This window comes from Pteropus medius, unplaced genomic scaffold (assembly GCF_902729225.1).
Source record: "Pteropus medius unplaced genomic scaffold, Ma_sr-lr_union100, whole genome shotgun sequence".
NCBI classification, from domain to species: Eukaryota; Metazoa; Chordata; class Mammalia; order Chiroptera; family Pteropodidae; genus Pteropus; species Pteropus medius.
The window spans coordinates 5,470,943-5,488,242 of record NW_024347790.1 but is presented as its reverse complement, the minus strand read 5'-3'; the positions used below and the strand labels follow the sequence as shown (position 1 = coordinate 5,488,242).

At 33.1% G+C, this 17,300-nt stretch overlaps 1 protein-coding gene across 1 annotated transcript in view; it reads right to left on the bottom strand.

Annotated features, from left to right (window-relative positions):
- Positions 1 to 17,300, bottom strand: part of MALRD1 (MAM and LDL receptor class A domain containing 1) — a 477,766-nt gene that overhangs the window by 67,782 nt on the left and 392,684 nt on the right. Inside the window, 1 exon segment of the mRNA XM_039877626.1 lies at positions 13,566 to 13,632. Within this exon segment, the coding sequence (XP_039733560.1) occupies positions 13,566 to 13,632 (67 nt within the window).

The following is a 17,300-nucleotide window of genomic DNA, read 5'->3' as shown; positions in this document are numbered from 1 at the left end:
TGCATATTCAGAAAGCATGCTGCTTTAGTCTTTAACGTTGTTAGACGGTGGTGACAATAAAAGGCAGATTTGCTGTAAAGTGATTTTATGTTTTTATTCTGGATCCCCAAGCAATAAATTAAAAAGGGATGCATTTTTCTTTATTCAAATACCAAAACACACGTTCTTTCCTTTTATCTCTTTTCTTGCTGCTCCTTTGTCATTCGCCCAATGCATCTGTGTGGTCACGTGTGGTACTCATTGTCCACACATAGGGAACGAAAATGCAAGTAGAAGCTCCATCAACACTATCATCCTAATTTATAGAAAATTATTTTTCTGTAAGTGTGTTATATTTTCCAGTTTTCATATGGGACTATCACAATTCTTTATTTTTCAATTCATAGGAAACGGAAGGATAATATGGAGCCATAGCTTACAGCTTATATAAAATCTAGCCACTGATCATGAATAGTCATAGTTTAACCTTAAACTTGGAGATATAAACAATTTCTATTACCTTTTTCTTCCTCCTTCTGAAAATAAGGAAAAACAAACTAAGTCTCCTCAGGAAGAATACAAAGGGATGGCCTACATCTCAGAGTTACAGATGGACAGCAGATTAAGGCAATGGCAAACATAAACTAGGGCTTTCAGAGGATAAGAGAAATCTCACAGGGGTTTCAAAATTGAAATGCACTGAACTACTTAGATCTGTCAACATTTCAGTAGTAAGAGGGATAAGTTCAAAAAGTTCTACCTCATTTGCTAGATTTTGCTTCTGTAAGGCAGAGATCAGCCACCTAGCAACAGCACAAAAGATTCTACTGTGACATAGTTAAACTCATGCTGGCTGAGCAGGAAGAAAAGCTATGTAGGATCAAGGCAGAGCTGGATGGCCAGCAGCTCCACTGCCACGAGGGAGCCTGGTTTGGGAAATTGTGAAATTCGGTCTGAGGAATGACTTTTTGCCAGCATTCTTCGAAGCTCAGGTCTCTGAGCGCCTCCACTGGGCTGTGTCTCGCTCTCTCACACATTGAATAGAGTGCACGGGACACAAAAACACACATCATACACAGCAAAGGAAGAAAAGATGCTATTCCCAACTGACTGCTACTCTGTTAACGCTTGGCTGTGCACGTTAGGAGCACTGATCAAGTAGAAACTGTGCCGACGAAGAGGGAACATTTTCCTGTGTAGCTATTTTAGGATGGGTGAAGTAGTGGGCTTTTTCAAGTTCCCGATCCTTATAATATAGCCAACTATCTCTTGTTCTCTCTTTTAAAGCAAGTCCTTTGGCATTAGATACGGCCCCAGAAATAACCCACCACTTTTCTTCCAGGAGGAGAGAACTATCTACTTAACAGTCAGGTCATACCGGAGACTTTGGAAAATATCTGGATCACAAATCCCTGTCAGCAATGACCAGAGAACGGAATCTGGGCCATGTCCTTTCTCGGAGAATGCCCTCCCTGGATGAGTCAACAGGTCATTCAAGAGGCACTTACATCGAATTGTCAAAGCAATGCTGATTTCAGCTCTGAAAGCTACAGCTGGTGTGGAAAGTCGAAAAACAGTTTAACAGTTAAGTGTATCATGTGGCTTTCTTTCTGGGAAAGGGACAGAGAAGGCAAATTAGGTATTACTGTGCTTTTTTATTTTCATAACTCTTTTGGCACATGTGATGGGAGGAGAACCCAGTTTTGGGGGGTGAGGCTTGGTGAGAGAGGCTATTTGCTTCACGTTCAGTCGCATTTCTGGTCTGTCTGCCTTGTTTGGTTCTGCACAAGGCAGAAAGTGTGTAATGCTTTGTGACACCAGAGGAAGAAAACCGAGGGACAGGCACATTCATCTTAGAGACACTGTTAAAAGCAGCCAGTTGGCTCTGTCTTTTACTGTAAGAGATGTTATTGTTTTTAAAATATTGTAACTGTTTTTAAGATCTCTCTTTAAAAAATGCACTTCTAAGTTATATAAGCAGAGATAAACATGCAGAAACTAAAATATGAAATTGTCTCTTCCCCCGAAGGCAGTATCCTCCCGGATGGGCCACTTAACAACCTCTACCTAATACTCTGAGGTGTTTCCTGCGGGACTGTTCTTCATTTTCACATGCAAGCATTCACACGCTTTCTCCCCCGCACATATGCATGTCACTTTGGAATTTATACATTTCACCTACCAATATAGATACTTGTCTTTGTCAGGATTCATATTTTCCATTTAAAACTTGTTGCATAATATTTCATCACACTATTTTTAACTTTTGTTTTCAAAATTATACTATATAATGCTAGAAAATCAACACATTTATCCATATATTTCTTGTTAATACGTGAGTAGGCTAGATTCCTAGGATTGAGGTTGCTGAGTTAAGGAGTGGGAATCTTAAAATCTTGAATGAATATTGCTGCTTTGTCTTTCCTAGAAGTTTCTTTTTTATTTAGCTTCCTAAATATACAGATTATTCTCATAATCTATGTATAAAAGAGCCAGTGTTTCTACATTTTTATAAATAGTGTTTATAACTAAACTTTTCTTGGTCACTTTGATAGATAAAACTGGAATTTTGAAGGTTTACTTTGCACTTAATTATTAATAAGGGTTGAATTCTTTTCTGATGTGTTGACCATTTATTTTCCTTCTTCTGTGAATAATTTTTACTATCTATTGTATAATTCTTATTGTTTTGAGGGGAACACTATATGTATTATAGCTAGCTAGTCCTTGTCTGTATGATATGCTATATATGGTAAAATTTTCACACCTGTTTATCTTTTCTTTTGTGGCTGCTAGTAAACTTATAAATGGCTTCCATACTTCAAGATTTTAAACTATTTCCTTATTCTATATTTTTTCTAAGAATTTTTATAATTTTTTTCTGTTTATACCTTTAATAAATCTAGAATTCCTTTTGTACATTTATAATAATTTATATTTTAAATAAATGGCTAACCAATTGTCTTAATAGCAATTATTACATAGTCCAACCCATTCATTCTTATCAACTTGAAATACTACCCATTTCATACTGATTTCACATAACTACATTAACCTATTTGTAGACTATTCAGTTCCAATACTCTATTTGTCTCTTTCTGTCCCAGCTCCACAATATTTATTACCATGACATTATAGTAAGCTTTAATACCAAATATGATAAATACTAATCCTTAATTTTGACTATAAATATTATATATATTTTCCTAGATGAACATTAAAATCTGTGGGTCTATTTCAAAAACAAAAATTTAAAACGCTAAAAGAGTTCTTTGGTTAATTGTCATTTGTACACTATTGAATTTTGCTACTTCTAGAAAGTAAGTTCATCCATTATTTTTTTAGCCATTTAATCAGGTCTTTAAGTATCTTCACTTTCATTTGAACTTTTCAGTTTTTTTTTCTGTGGGCCTTAACCATTTACTGTTAAGTGTAGGCCTGTGTATATGTGTTGATATATATGTGTACATATATGTATATATGTATATGTGTATATACAAACTAATTGCTGCTGTTTCAGAATATAACTCTTTTCCAATTACCTTCTTCAATTATTGTTCCTACTGGTGAAAAGGAAATTAATCTAGTTTTGCATATTTATCTTGTATCCATCTACCTTGCGGAATCCTTTTTTATCATTCTAAGAGTGTCACAGTTAATTTGCTTGCATTTCCTAGGTGGTGAATATCTGCAATAATAGGTGTTTCTTCTTTTTCAGTATGTTTTGACTCTTACTTTTTTGCTTGTTCCTTTGGCTAAAACCTCTGGAGCAAATAGAATAATCTCAGTGCTAGCAGAACTTCCTGTTTCTTATTCCTAGCTTTCAGGGAAAATGCTTTCAGTTTTTTAAATAAATATACACATTTAAATTTTTTGGAAGGAAGGGACTACATCTTTGACTTTTAAAATTTTTACTATGTCATCTAATTTGTTCAACTTTAATATCTTTATCTTGGGGCATTTTTGGTAATCTATATTTTCCCATAAAATTGTCCTCTCCGTGTGTGTGCTTTGAAAAGAACACACCTGCATGGTGTCCCAAGCTTACTACATAAAAGATTTCTAACTGCCCTCCATTTCGATTTGACTTTTTGAAACTTTGACATGATTTTCACTTATGAGACATTCAAGTGTTATTATGAATATATTTGTTAGTCTTTAGCAGTTGAATGCTATGTTTGAAAAAATAACAGAGGCCATGATCTTAAATTTTGATGATTTGTTCTGTATTCCACCTAGTAAAGAACTATTGTTGGTTGCTATGGAGATGATTTCCATAATGTTCAAAAAGAAACTGGCAAACAGATTACTACTCCTTCCCACTTAGATGTAACATTTAAAAAAGTGTTCTTACATAAATGAAACAATTATGAATTATACATTTCAGCAATACAGAAGCCTTTTTTAATTCATAGCTCCATTACAGCAGAGAATGTTATTTCTTAGTGAATGCCCATTTCTCTCCTGTCTCTTAGAAAAAGATTAGGTAATTTATTCAAAACCATGGAGTCAGTAAGTGGGGAATGAAGTTCATGCCCCAAGCAAAGTTTACCTATTTTTGGAGTCATATTCCTGTCTTCTTTTGTACACTATATGCAGATATGACTCATTTGCAGATGGGTTCAGGGAAAGTTCTAGAGAGAAGGTTCTACACAAGTTGGGACCTAAAAGATGAATCTGGAGTGTTTCAGATAGTCAAGGCGGGGAAGTGTAAAATGGGCAAAAGGAACACCATGAACACTCACAGGAATAAAAGTATATAGTTGTGTTAAAGAGTAGTAAATAGCCAAGTGCAAATAAAGTCTACCTCGAGTTTCTTCAGGCATTTTATTCAAATCCGTACTCACAGAATCTTGCAATCAGAGAAGCATGAGCTACCTAATCAAACCTCCCAAGAAGCAACAGACCATAACAGTTGATAACCTGGGAGTGTAGACCCTGGCCAAAAGACTTGGGTTTGAATCTTTCTTGCTCTTTGTTTCTGGGAAAATTATTTAATTTCACCAAGTCTCATCTCAACACCTGTCAAATTAGATACACTATCACCTGCACTATAGGTTTATGTAAGGGTCAAAGGCATGTCAAACACTTACAAGGTGCCTGACATGTCATTATTAGTAATAGCACACTCTTCAGATTTTTAAGATTTGAGTCAAATAAAAAAAAAGGTATAGAAGAATTCCAGTGACTATAACTACTTTTCTTCATTTTTCCTTAGCCTGGCCCAGGCAACGCCCTTCCTACATCTGGCCCGAGGGACATTCCTTAATTTTTGCACGTTCCAGCTGTGCCCCATATGGACGTTCCACAGTGTATTCAACCACTGTCCTGCACATGAGCATTTAGGTTATTTCCAAAATTTTGAAACTATAAAAATGCTACAGTGAATAATCTTGGGACATGAATTCTTACAGTGCTGAAGTTGTACCAAGGGAATATATTTAAGAAGTAGAATCGTTGGGTCAAAAAGTAAATAAATATGTAGTTTTGTTAAATACTGCCAAATTCACCATCATAGGAATGACAGCAATTTGCATTTCCATTAGCAAGAAGCTGCCTATTTTTTCACATCCTTGCCAACAGAATATGCTGCTTGTTGGAGAGGTGGGAGATGGCATCTTAGTATGCTTTTAATTTGCCTTTCTCTTATAACTAAAGTTGAATTTTTTCATATGTTAAGCATCATTTTATATATTTTCAAATTAATTATTTCTCATTATTTAATATAATGCTTGGGCTTTTCTCGTAATTTAAAATAGTTTCTTAACTCTTATTGGTCTTTTTCTGAGATACATAATATAAGCATTTTCTCTCTGATTACCGTTTGTCTTTTCATGTTGCTTATGTTATTTTTTTTTTTTGTGCCAGGCAAAAGATTCTTTTAATCACAATTTTATGTAGTCAAATTTATCAATATTGTCTTTGATTGAATTTGGACTTGAGTCATTGAAAGTAGTTTTTTATTTTACTTCCAGATTATAGAGAAATTCACCATGTATTTCTCTAGTATGTGTATGGTTTCACTTTGAATTTGGATTCAGCTAAGTTTATCTATATGTGTACATGGTGTGAGGTATGGTTCTAATTTTCTTTTTTCCCCAAGAGCTAAGTTGTTATCCCAACACTTTTTAAAAAAGTCCATTCTTGCCCAGTGATTTGAAATGCTGTCTTTATCATTTACTCAATTTTCATATGCTCTTGGATACATTTCTAGACTTTCTACTCTATTCCACTAGTCTGAACTATCCATATTGTCTACTGAAGTGCCTGTGTTAAATTATTTTATTAATAAGGGCTTTATTTTATTTATATTTGAAGGGCTGCCCAGCCTCTCATAGTTTCTCTTATTCAGTGTCTAGCTAGGTCCATGATTGTTTTTTCCCTATAAACATTAATATCAAATTGTTTACTCCCACGAAAAGTTTGTGGGTATTTTCATCAGGATTGTGTTGTGTTTACAGATTAACCTATGGAGAACTGAGATCCTTATAACGCTGAGTTGTTTATCCAGAAAAGGAAATGCCTTTCTACTTGTTCAAATCTTTCGGGATTGTTATCTATCATCACAGGGGTTTGCTTTTGTTTTATTAAATTTATCTCTAAATATTTAATCTTTTGTTTTTATTGTAAATAAGACTTCATTTTCTATTTTTTTCTCTAGTTTTGTGTGTGTAAACAGACTATTAATTTCTGAAAGCTAATTTTATAACCTCCAATCTTACTTAATTGTTCTTAATTTTTGAATTTTTATAATTAATTCTCTAGGGGTTTCCAGGTATACTATCATGATAATTTAACTTATTTTCTAATTTTTATGCATCTTTTTGGTCAAATTGCATTTCATACTATCTCCCATATGATACAATATTATATGCCAGTGAAGACAATGGTCATATGTGCTGTGTTCCTAATCTTAATGGAACTACCTTTATAATTCCCTATTAAGTAAGATGTTGAATTTAAAAATAAGGAATTTATATTTTATCATATTAAGGAAGTACCAATTGGATACCAATTCATATTTTCTTTATGCATTAAGTTTTTTTGAAAAATCAGGAATGGATATTGATTTTTGTGAAAAAATTTATTACAATTCTGGAGCAATCACAATGTGTTTCTTTGTTTTTTTGCTTTGAGAAGTCTAAACTGGGACTAACCTCTTGTCCTTGTTATTTGGTCTTTGTCCCTAGAAGCCATGAAGGTATTTTAAAGTCTAATATTTTAACTAGGATATGTCTTAGAATTGCTGGTTTTTGTGTCCCGTTTCCCAGGTAACTGTGGATCCTTTCAATTGTGTAAATTCAGGTCTTCTTTCATTTCTCAAAATTTTTTCTTGATTTATAGTTTTAAATATTAATTCTCTTCCATCATTCTGTTTTCTTCTTTAAGGACTCCAATTATATGCTTGTTCTTTATCTTCCACTTTAACTACTTTCTCTTTAATGCTTTTTACTTCATTTCATTTTCATTCCCTTGGTTATTTACTCATTTTTGTTCAAAATTCCTAAATAAATTTAATTGGACTCTATTTTCCCTTGGGAGAATTATAATTTAGTCTTTCTTTTTTGCTCCATTTCTTTCCTGGGTTCAAACAACTCTTATTTGATTCTGACTGTTCTGTTGTCCATTGTATTTAACCTTTGGATTTCTCAATTAAGTTGTTTCCCCCCCCCATATTGCTAAATTCTTTTTCTGATAATAGTTAATTGAGTTTGGAGTTAGAGTCTTGGAGTAATTTTTTGCTTCATGTTTTTTTTGGGGAGGGGGGAGTGGAGAGAAGTAGAGTGTTCACAAGCTAAATTTTACTTTAAACAGTGGCATTGTATAAATGTAAATTGCATTTACCTCTCCATTTCAAATCTAGCACTGGGGATTTGAGGAAGTTTATAAGATTCCTAGTTTAAGAGCACCCTCTTCTGTCATTGGAGCAAAGTAAAGTTTCTTTAATAATGGTATATACTTTTTATTTATTTTAATTTTTGGTAGCTATTCTGTCCTAATTTAATTTCTTTTTAATATAATGAGAACAACTTATACTCACTCAATATACTTCTTGCTGCCTACATAGAAAGTATCCAACGGTTCCTTTGTAATGGATAGTTTGGGTTGTGGTGGGTCATTTGCTCCTATCTCAATACATTAAGGACATATTTAAAAGTACTGATACTTTTCCTTGAAATTTCAGGACTTTCCATTTGTATTCATTCATTAATTCATGCATTCTTCATTCAGTATATTATTCAAATAGCTTTTACAATGTCGTGCGTGTATTAGGTACTAGTTCTAAAGGGTTTGGAAAACATGACTTTTATTTTTAGAACAATGGTCTTCAAAATTTTTGTCCACATACTCCCAAAAGAGTTTTTGAAAAACTTTGTAGTCCCTTTAATATTACTTAAGTCAAAATTTAAAAAGTTTTCATCTTCACAGTAACCGGTTGCAAAGGATATGTTCTCTGGGCTACTGCAAATAAAACTCTTACACTATGCTATTAAATGTAGACATTGAAACGTACATACCATGGTGAGTGGATACAAAACATCTTGCAACAAAGAATACATGAAGCAGTTTATCTTAAACCGTTAGAAATATTAATTGTTCCTTTTCCTTCTTAAACTAATATTTTTATTTCCCTTTCCAAGAAATAATTTTTCATTCCCTTGGTTATTTTCCCAACTTTGTTCAAAATTCCTAAATAAATTTAATTGGACTCTATTTTCCCTTGGGAAAATTATAACTTAGTCTTCCTTTTATGCTCTATTTCTTTCCTGGGTTCAAACAATTGTATTCGATTCTGTCCTACTTTCTTTAATAAAGTCTTTGATTATGTTTTTAAACTTTTCTGCAACAAAACAAGAACAAGAATTTATTTAAAAATTTTTAATGGTCATAACTGTCCAAGAGTTATCTTCACAAATAAAACTAGTAAAAATTGGGCAAAACAAATTTTGATAGTCACGAAGAATAAAATTTTATTGAAAATGTATTTCTTAATAGGATACATTCATAAAACATTTTTATAAAACTAAGTATGTTTTAAAAAATAAAACTAATACTTGTAAAATAACAAGATGAATGAATCAACAGAGAAACCCAGAAGGGAGAATGAAGTAGTCTCTCTATTTGGTCTGGGAAGGGCCTCCCAGAGAAAATGTCACTTATATTGAATCTAAAAGATTAAAAGACCTCCATTGGGCAAACAAGGTAGGAAAAAACAAACAAACAAAGAAACAAACAAAAAAACTCTAGGCAGAGGGAACAGTGTGGGCAAAGCTTGGAGAAGGAGAACAAGGCCTATCTAGGCAACAAGTCTTTTTGGACATATTAAATTTGTGATGCCTATTAGATATTGAAATGAAATCCGGATGAAATCTGAGGTCTTGCTGGCAATTGAATTTAAGAATGTGGAATTAAGTGGATAATTGTGGACTGCAGATAAGTTATATGCAAAGTCTACAAACCAACCCAGACTTAGGTGAGATTATATGATAAGTAAGAGTAGGCAGACAAGAGAATTTTGAGCACGGAAGACTAGAGCACTTCAATATTTGGGCATCAGGGGAAAAAGAAGGAAACAGTAAAGAGTGAAAAAGATGGCTAGTGATACCACAGAATCCAGGTAAAGAGAAAAAATGATCCACCTTCAAATACTGCCACCTCGAGAAATGAGAAATGACCTTTTTATTGTCTTTTTAATTGCAGGTTAAAATGCCTTTCTAACTATAGAAATGGTATTTAAAATTTCCAAGAGGTGTTTTATTTTTTCTTTTGATATTACTCTGGTTTTGATTTCTTATTTTATTAGATTGCAATTAGATAAATTGACTGAGCAAATATGTCTTTAATTTTATTAGGTTTTGCTTTTTAGTCAAATACCTGATAACATTATCAATGTGTTCTGTCGATATAAGGAAATAACATATTCTTTGTTTTAAACAAATTGATGTAAGGTATAAAGTGATGTGACTATATATATTACTATATATATATATATATATATATATACACATGTAAATATGTATATATGCATATGCACATATAATTTTTATTTTTGTTTTGTTTTGTGTCTTTTTTAAATAAAATACTCTTAGAATACCTAGGAAATTTTGCTTTCTGTATTTTGTCACTGTGTTGTTTGATACATCGAGATGTTTGCTTGTTGTAACTTTTAGAGAATATCATTTTAATTTAACAATGTAGCTTTTAAAAATGTGTTTATAACTATAATTTTGTTGATTTTTAATATTAATAATATTAACAAAGTCACTACTCTTTATTTTTATTTTCATTTGCCAAATCTTTTGGTTTTTAACTTTTGTTTCAGTTCTTCTAAATATATGTCTTGTTCAAAATTAAACAAACATGAAATACATATATATTATTTATATGATATAAATATATATAATAAAATTATCTATATAATTATGTGTATATAATTATATGTGTATCTATATAATTGTATGCATTTATAATTATATATGTATTTTAATTTGATGCTACTTCCTGTTTCTCTCTTTTAATCCTGATGATTTGATTTTCTTTTCTTTCTTGTTTTCTCTTTCCTGCCCTCCATTTTAATTTGGAATTTATATTAAATAGCTCAGTCTATTAATATATCAAAATAATATAATAATTAAGCCTCCTAGGTGAGGAGTGATTTTCCTGTTTTGGCTCATGCTCTGCTTCTTCAGTCTTCAAAAATGCCAAGGTCTTAGTGTTTCTCAAGTTATGGAAAACCACGGTTCATCTAATGGATACTCTTGCCAGGAAACCAAATGACCGACTTGTAAGTCCCTCTTCTCCGGGATTATAGCTAAAACCTGAAATTCCTTTCTCAAGCCACCTTAGATCCCAAGAGGAAATCCAAAGGTATTAGTGACAAGCCTCCTTGCGATTCCAGGAACATCTTGTATTCATAATGGCCTGGATGAGAGGTGGGCACTGCTCTGAAATCTTTACTTCTTTTGGTGACAAAGACAATGAGAATGAGACAGTAGGGTCTGACATAAAGCCAACACCTTTCCACAGTGCCTTACAGTTACTCTAAAATTCTGTATTCTAAAGCTGTCTTCGTTTATTTTAACCTGAAATCCGAAAATGAATACCTGCATGTGACAGCTGAACTGGACACTGAATTTACTTGGAAATGAATTTGACACTAAGTACAATCAGAAATAATTTACATAATTACTTGGCATTTCGGTAAGACATACTATGCTTAAAATAAGGAATTGTGCAAGCACAAGTCAAGGGTGGATACACAAGATTATTGTGAAAGCAAATATTGAAGAACTAAACAACCATTAGTGGAATTAATGGGGTTAATTAAATGATGACAAACCATTTATTAAATGGTGTATTCTACACAGCATAAAAAAATGATAAAATAATAATGATGGCTAGTATCCTTTCAATGACTTGTATGTGTCAGACGTTGTGCAGTGTTTTACGTATGTTAACCCCTTAAAATCTCACAATTACCCTATGAGGTAGGTAGTCTTATCGTCTTCATGTTACCAAAGAAGAAGCTAAAACACAGGCAGATCAAAAACTTCTCCCAAACTACGCAGCCAGTAAGTGGTGGATCTGGAATCATACATACTGATGTAAAAGAACAGCATGATATTGCATAAAGAGGGAAAAAGAAAAGCAAAGTACAAAGTGCACGCATAAAGCATAATTCACACTTCTGTAAGAAACAGAGTACATACGTATGTGTACATGTGTCTGTAAAAGGAGAAACCGCCCCTAAGCAAATACAGATCACACTGCTAAAGAGTGAGATTTGAATGTTGGGATTTCTGCTTTTTGTCTGTTACACCACTGTATGTTTTTTAAAGAATTATTTCAATAAACATGTATTAATTGGAGTTCACAAATTTCAATGCCATGTTATAATGTAAAATTTTTTTCAAGTCATTTTTTCACATCTATGTTGTAGATAGCCCTAATTCCAAATATTTGTTTATATTGATAATATAGTAATTAAGCTATTTAAAACATATTTACTATCAGAATTAATATACTAAAATATTTGATGGACTTTCCAGTTAATGAATTCCTTTCTACAATTTCCTTGCTTTAGTCCATCCCCTTCTCAGTCCTCCTCTCACATTTTCTCCCCATATTAGCATTTTCTTATTTGAGTGAAACAAGTTTCAGACGTCACCATCTGGATATTGACTTTTTGAGTTTATTTAAGTACGTAAGGATGTTGCCAAGAATGCAAACGTCTTTGCTTGCTCAGCTGAGACTAGCTACAGTCTGGGAGCTTCCTCGTCTTTTAGGGTTGGAGAGGACAAAAATTCAAACCTCCTTACTGTAAACACTCTGCACTAAATAATATGATTCACTCAGCTGACGCTCAATATACATTATTTATGACATCATTCTCAGTTTCTTTCAGGAGGTTTTAGAAAATAATATTAGGCATCCTATCTTTCCATCAAGTTATAGTTCATGACAAATTAATTTCCATGGAAACAGACACAGAGAAATGTATAATTTTATTGAGATGTTTGAAATAAATCATGTTATGAATTTGAGAGATGAAACACTTTGAGAAACCTGTTAATAATTCAGTTTCAAAAATGTCGAAACAATGTCTAAATATATCTCATCACAAAATTTTTTTTTTCCTGTTTTAATTCATAGGGCTTTTGCTTTTTGAGGATGATAAACATTTCCTAAAATACGAGTGTTGATCAGAGGGCTAAAGGATTTAGGCAACCATTAATCCATATTTTCTGTATACTTCTGTATTTTGTTATGACTTGAGTATCAATCTGTGATCAGTTCTCTAATGAGCAAATAACACTTCCATTGGTCTGCTAGATTAAAAAGTCAGACACAAATATAATAGAATATGCATCGTTTCCTTTGAAATTAATGAAACTGTTTTGTACAACTCCCTAAAAGGTGAGAGAAAAAAAATCAAGCTGTCTTTGATATGCAATGTAATCACATTTGACGTGCAAAGAAATCACAGGCCTGTTTTTGTTTATTTTTGCTTTAAAAATATTTTAAATATGCGAAGGTATTCATTATCTGAACCTTTATCTTAACTTTAGCTACTCATAAACATCCACTACAGAAACCAGATATTGGTCTTATTTATGAATTAATTTTATCCTTTGTTGTTAGAAAAGAGAAATATGGAATTCGAAATAAAAACGGAGAAAGGAAACAGACACTAAGTTCATCTGATATAGGATAATATCCCTATAAGAACCTTTTATAACCTGATGTAAATATTGAAAACAAGGATTAATGATTATTATTAAAACTATATATTCCACTGAAAATAAAATAATATTGAATGTCAACTCTAATTGAAAAATAAAAACAAAAACTATATATTCCATATAATATAAAATGTTGAAAGAAAAAGTCATGATACATAATCGATATTTTTCTAAGATGCACTCATATCTTCCTTTCTGTTATTCAGACAGATAAATGTAAATAGTTTCATTATCCCCTATTTTTACCTTAATAACCACATATTCATTGATGTTCTATTATATCAGCCTCAAATTTAGCCAACTTTAATAAACGTTGGAAAAAAAATAGACAATATTCCTTACCGACACACAGGACCGTTTTTCTCCACTACACAAATCCCACCATTTCTGTAGTAAGCTATTGGACACTCTAAAAAGAAGATTTACAGAAAACCACAGTTAATTATATTACTAGGAAGAAGCAGGACATAGTACCAATAGTCACTGCATGAAATCTAATTGCTGAGAGTAAATTGCTTCCTAGTTGCTAAAATCATAAGAATTCTCCTAGGTTACTTTCCTGTACCCCCCAAATTTGTTTACTGGCCCTGCCGCCCTGGTGGCATTCATTCTCTTCACGTCCCTCAGTGGTTGACCACAAGAGAAGACTTTTTTCCTCCCCGGATTAAGAAATGTGATTTGCTTTTCCAGGAGTACATTTCCTGCCTGGCCTACCCTTTACTCTTCCATTTAACTAATTACGATGAGGACCAGGGGCTGAAGATGAAAACAACAAGCTACATTCAAGTTGGCTCAGATGAATGGAACAGATGTGAAATTTCCTTTATAAACAAGTAATTTGCTGGTCTGATTAAAAATAGCCTGCCAATACGATACAGCATAAACAGATACAAACCTTGTTAGAGAAACTGTTTTATGGTTATTTTTGGTCTGAAGTACGATTTCTGGTGTAAATAAGAGTTTTGTTTTAGTAAAACAAACAAACAAACAGTAGAGTGATGCTGCAGAGCTGCATACTTTTTTCTGGGGTCCATTATAATTCCTTTGACTGCAGCGAGTAAAACATAGACTAGCTTTACATCAGAATGATTCCATGGGAATCTAGACAAGGACTTTCTTGCACTAGATAATGGAACAGAGTGAGAAGAACACTCGCACTGGCCAGACAAGGAGTGAATCCTGGTGTTTCAGAGGACAGAAGATTTGTAGATACCTCTATGAGTTCTTACACATTTCTGCCTCAGAGCCGGGTTCTGTGAAAATACTGTGTACGGTCTGCCTCAGACCATACACAGTATTTTCATCTTTAATTTACTCAAAACGATTTAGAGCAGAGAGAAGATGAAGTGGAGAAGAGAGGGACACGGCTACTCAGTAATGAAGAGACTAAACAAACTTCTAGTTGGTAAATAGACAGCTCCCTAGATGGGACCTAGGAATCTATAGAGTTGATACTAGAATGAACACACTTGCCCAGTCTCTTTAGCCACACCGATGTCTCACTGCTTTGTCGTCCTCTCGCGTTGTTTTTTATGATCATGTGTCTGGAGGCCAATACATTCACAACTGATGGTGTAGAAATATCATTCTGGAAAGAGTTTAAGTTTGATCCCACTCTGGGTGTATCACTTTAGAGAAGCAGAAACATGTATAAGCTGGACAAGTGATGAATGTAAAAACAAAAAATAACTTTTAGGCTTAAACGTCAATAATTTGCAATTAGGTACCTACCTTTGTTGTTGTTGTTGTTTCTCTCAATGTATATAGAGACCAGGGAAGTGACGGCTATTATGTAGTGGATTGTTGAGAAGATGTACGATGACGTGAGTCTTGGTTTCCCTTCGTGATACCAGCTCAGCTAAGGAGTTGTGTGACTTTGGGCTAGGTACATTAAATATAAGGTTCTTCATGTTTAAAGTGTGGATTATATCACCTTCCTTATAGGGCTGTTGGGAAGGTAAATTAAATTTATTTGCCTAACTTGTCTATATTAGTGAACTGTATGCATAGATTATTAAATAATTGTCCTCGTCCATCTCCCTATATTCAGTTCTATTAGTTTTCCATGAACCCTAATTTCTGTCACCATTGCATTCTCCAACTTCTCCTCTTCTTTTTTTTCTCTTCCTGCTTCTTTCACTATGATCACCATTACTGCGACCATTTACTAAAACCCTGCTCTGTGTCACAGACCATCCTAAGAGTTTTACAGCATTACTTCATTTAATCCTCATACTATTATGTGGTATAACCCATATTATCCTTTTTTTTAATGGAGGAAGAAACTGGTTAATAACATAATGCTCAAATTAATGTCAAGGAAGCGGCAGATATTAAACCAAATTCTGTTCCTCTAACTCCAGAATCTGTTAATCTAAAAATGTCAAATTCTGAACGGAATTTCTATAACCCCTTGCAGTTCTCGATATTATGAAATCATGAACGCCTTTGTGGGGTGTGATATGCATGCACTGTCATGGATGAAATATACATATAGACAATACATTTAGAGCAGTATCAGGAGCTGCATGGATTTTAAGAGTCCACCAGGAAGACTGCGAAAAACAAGTTCCCGTGGGCAGAACGTGCTCTCTTTCTCTTGAAATTCCAGCACGGGGCCCTCAGGAAAGATTAACTGTGGAACAGAAACCTGAAATCGCTCCACAGCACTTGCATGAGAAGTTCTGCGTTTTGTTTTAGTTTTCACAAATTTCAGAAATGGTATTAAGCTATATTATTCTTATTATACATATATTAAATTATATTCATAATATATCATCCTATAATTTTACATTTAGTACCTTTTCCTAATTCTCCTTTAAATTGCTGATTGTTATAATAGCACCTTAACCTAATCTTTATTAACCTCTACTACTGCAAATGACTGGAAAAAGACTTTCCACTTAAATTAAGCCAGACAAATTCTGTTCAACAATTTTCTGTTGCATAAGCAGCCCAACAAGTCTTTCTAATGAAACTTCGTACAGACAGGACTCGTCGAAATATACTTAACCTGCAACACCCACACTGTGTCTGGGCTTGATGTTCTTGTTAATGACGTCAGCCTCGAGGTGAGGGGAGACCAGATGCTCACCATCTGTTGTGTGACCACTGGGAGAATTATTGGATGCTCATAAAGGATTGGGCTCATAAAAGTCTATGAAACGCTGACCTTAAAGGAATATGATGTTTGAAAATAAATAGGAAGGTGTAATGTGTATTGACACATCTTAACGTGGATTAGCTTTAAAAGAATTCTTAAAAACAGAAGCATTGACTTTATCATATTTGACTGACAAACTAAAAAGCATATAAAATATAAATAGAGAACACTTAATAAAATACGGATTTTATTTCTAAAAACTGTTTTTGCTAGTTCTTTATTTTACTCTAACTCAAAAGATGTAGCAATATGACGTATACTTTATAAATGAACTGCAAGTGAATTGGTGAGTGACTAAAATAAATGGGGCAACAAAAATGTGTTCTATATTATTATCTATAAGTTGTCTATCACTCAGTATGAACGGCAGGTCTTTTGTTCTTCTGACCACATTTTTAAAGGTAGAACAAGTCAAAGCAGGCAGTAAATGATAACATGTTGTGATATATGTTCTTATTTAGGAATATCTTGAAAAAATCTCTCTTTTATGTTAATAAACTTGGGAAGTGGACCTATGTGCTGTGTCTTAATATTCAAAGAATGGAACTATCTCATTAATATCTTTCTTACTCTTAGAAAAGAGATTAAGAATACTTCCTTTTGGGTACCTAATCTGATGTATATGCATGCCTAGTAGAGAAATAATGCCAAAGAGAATTTATCTTTGCATATTTTGTGGGACCAGATTTGCTCATTTCTTGATTTCTTTTTGTATTTATAAAATTCAATGCTATGTGAGTATTCATTTTCAGCAGCATAAAAAAATAAGATTTTTTAATACTATGATTTGATTATAATTATCATGCTTTTGACTTTACTTCATAATGTGGTTCACTCCTGAAAGACACAAAGAATATAGTTTTACCTAGTTTTGATATAAAATATCTGCAATTTATTTAGAATATATGTTTGAA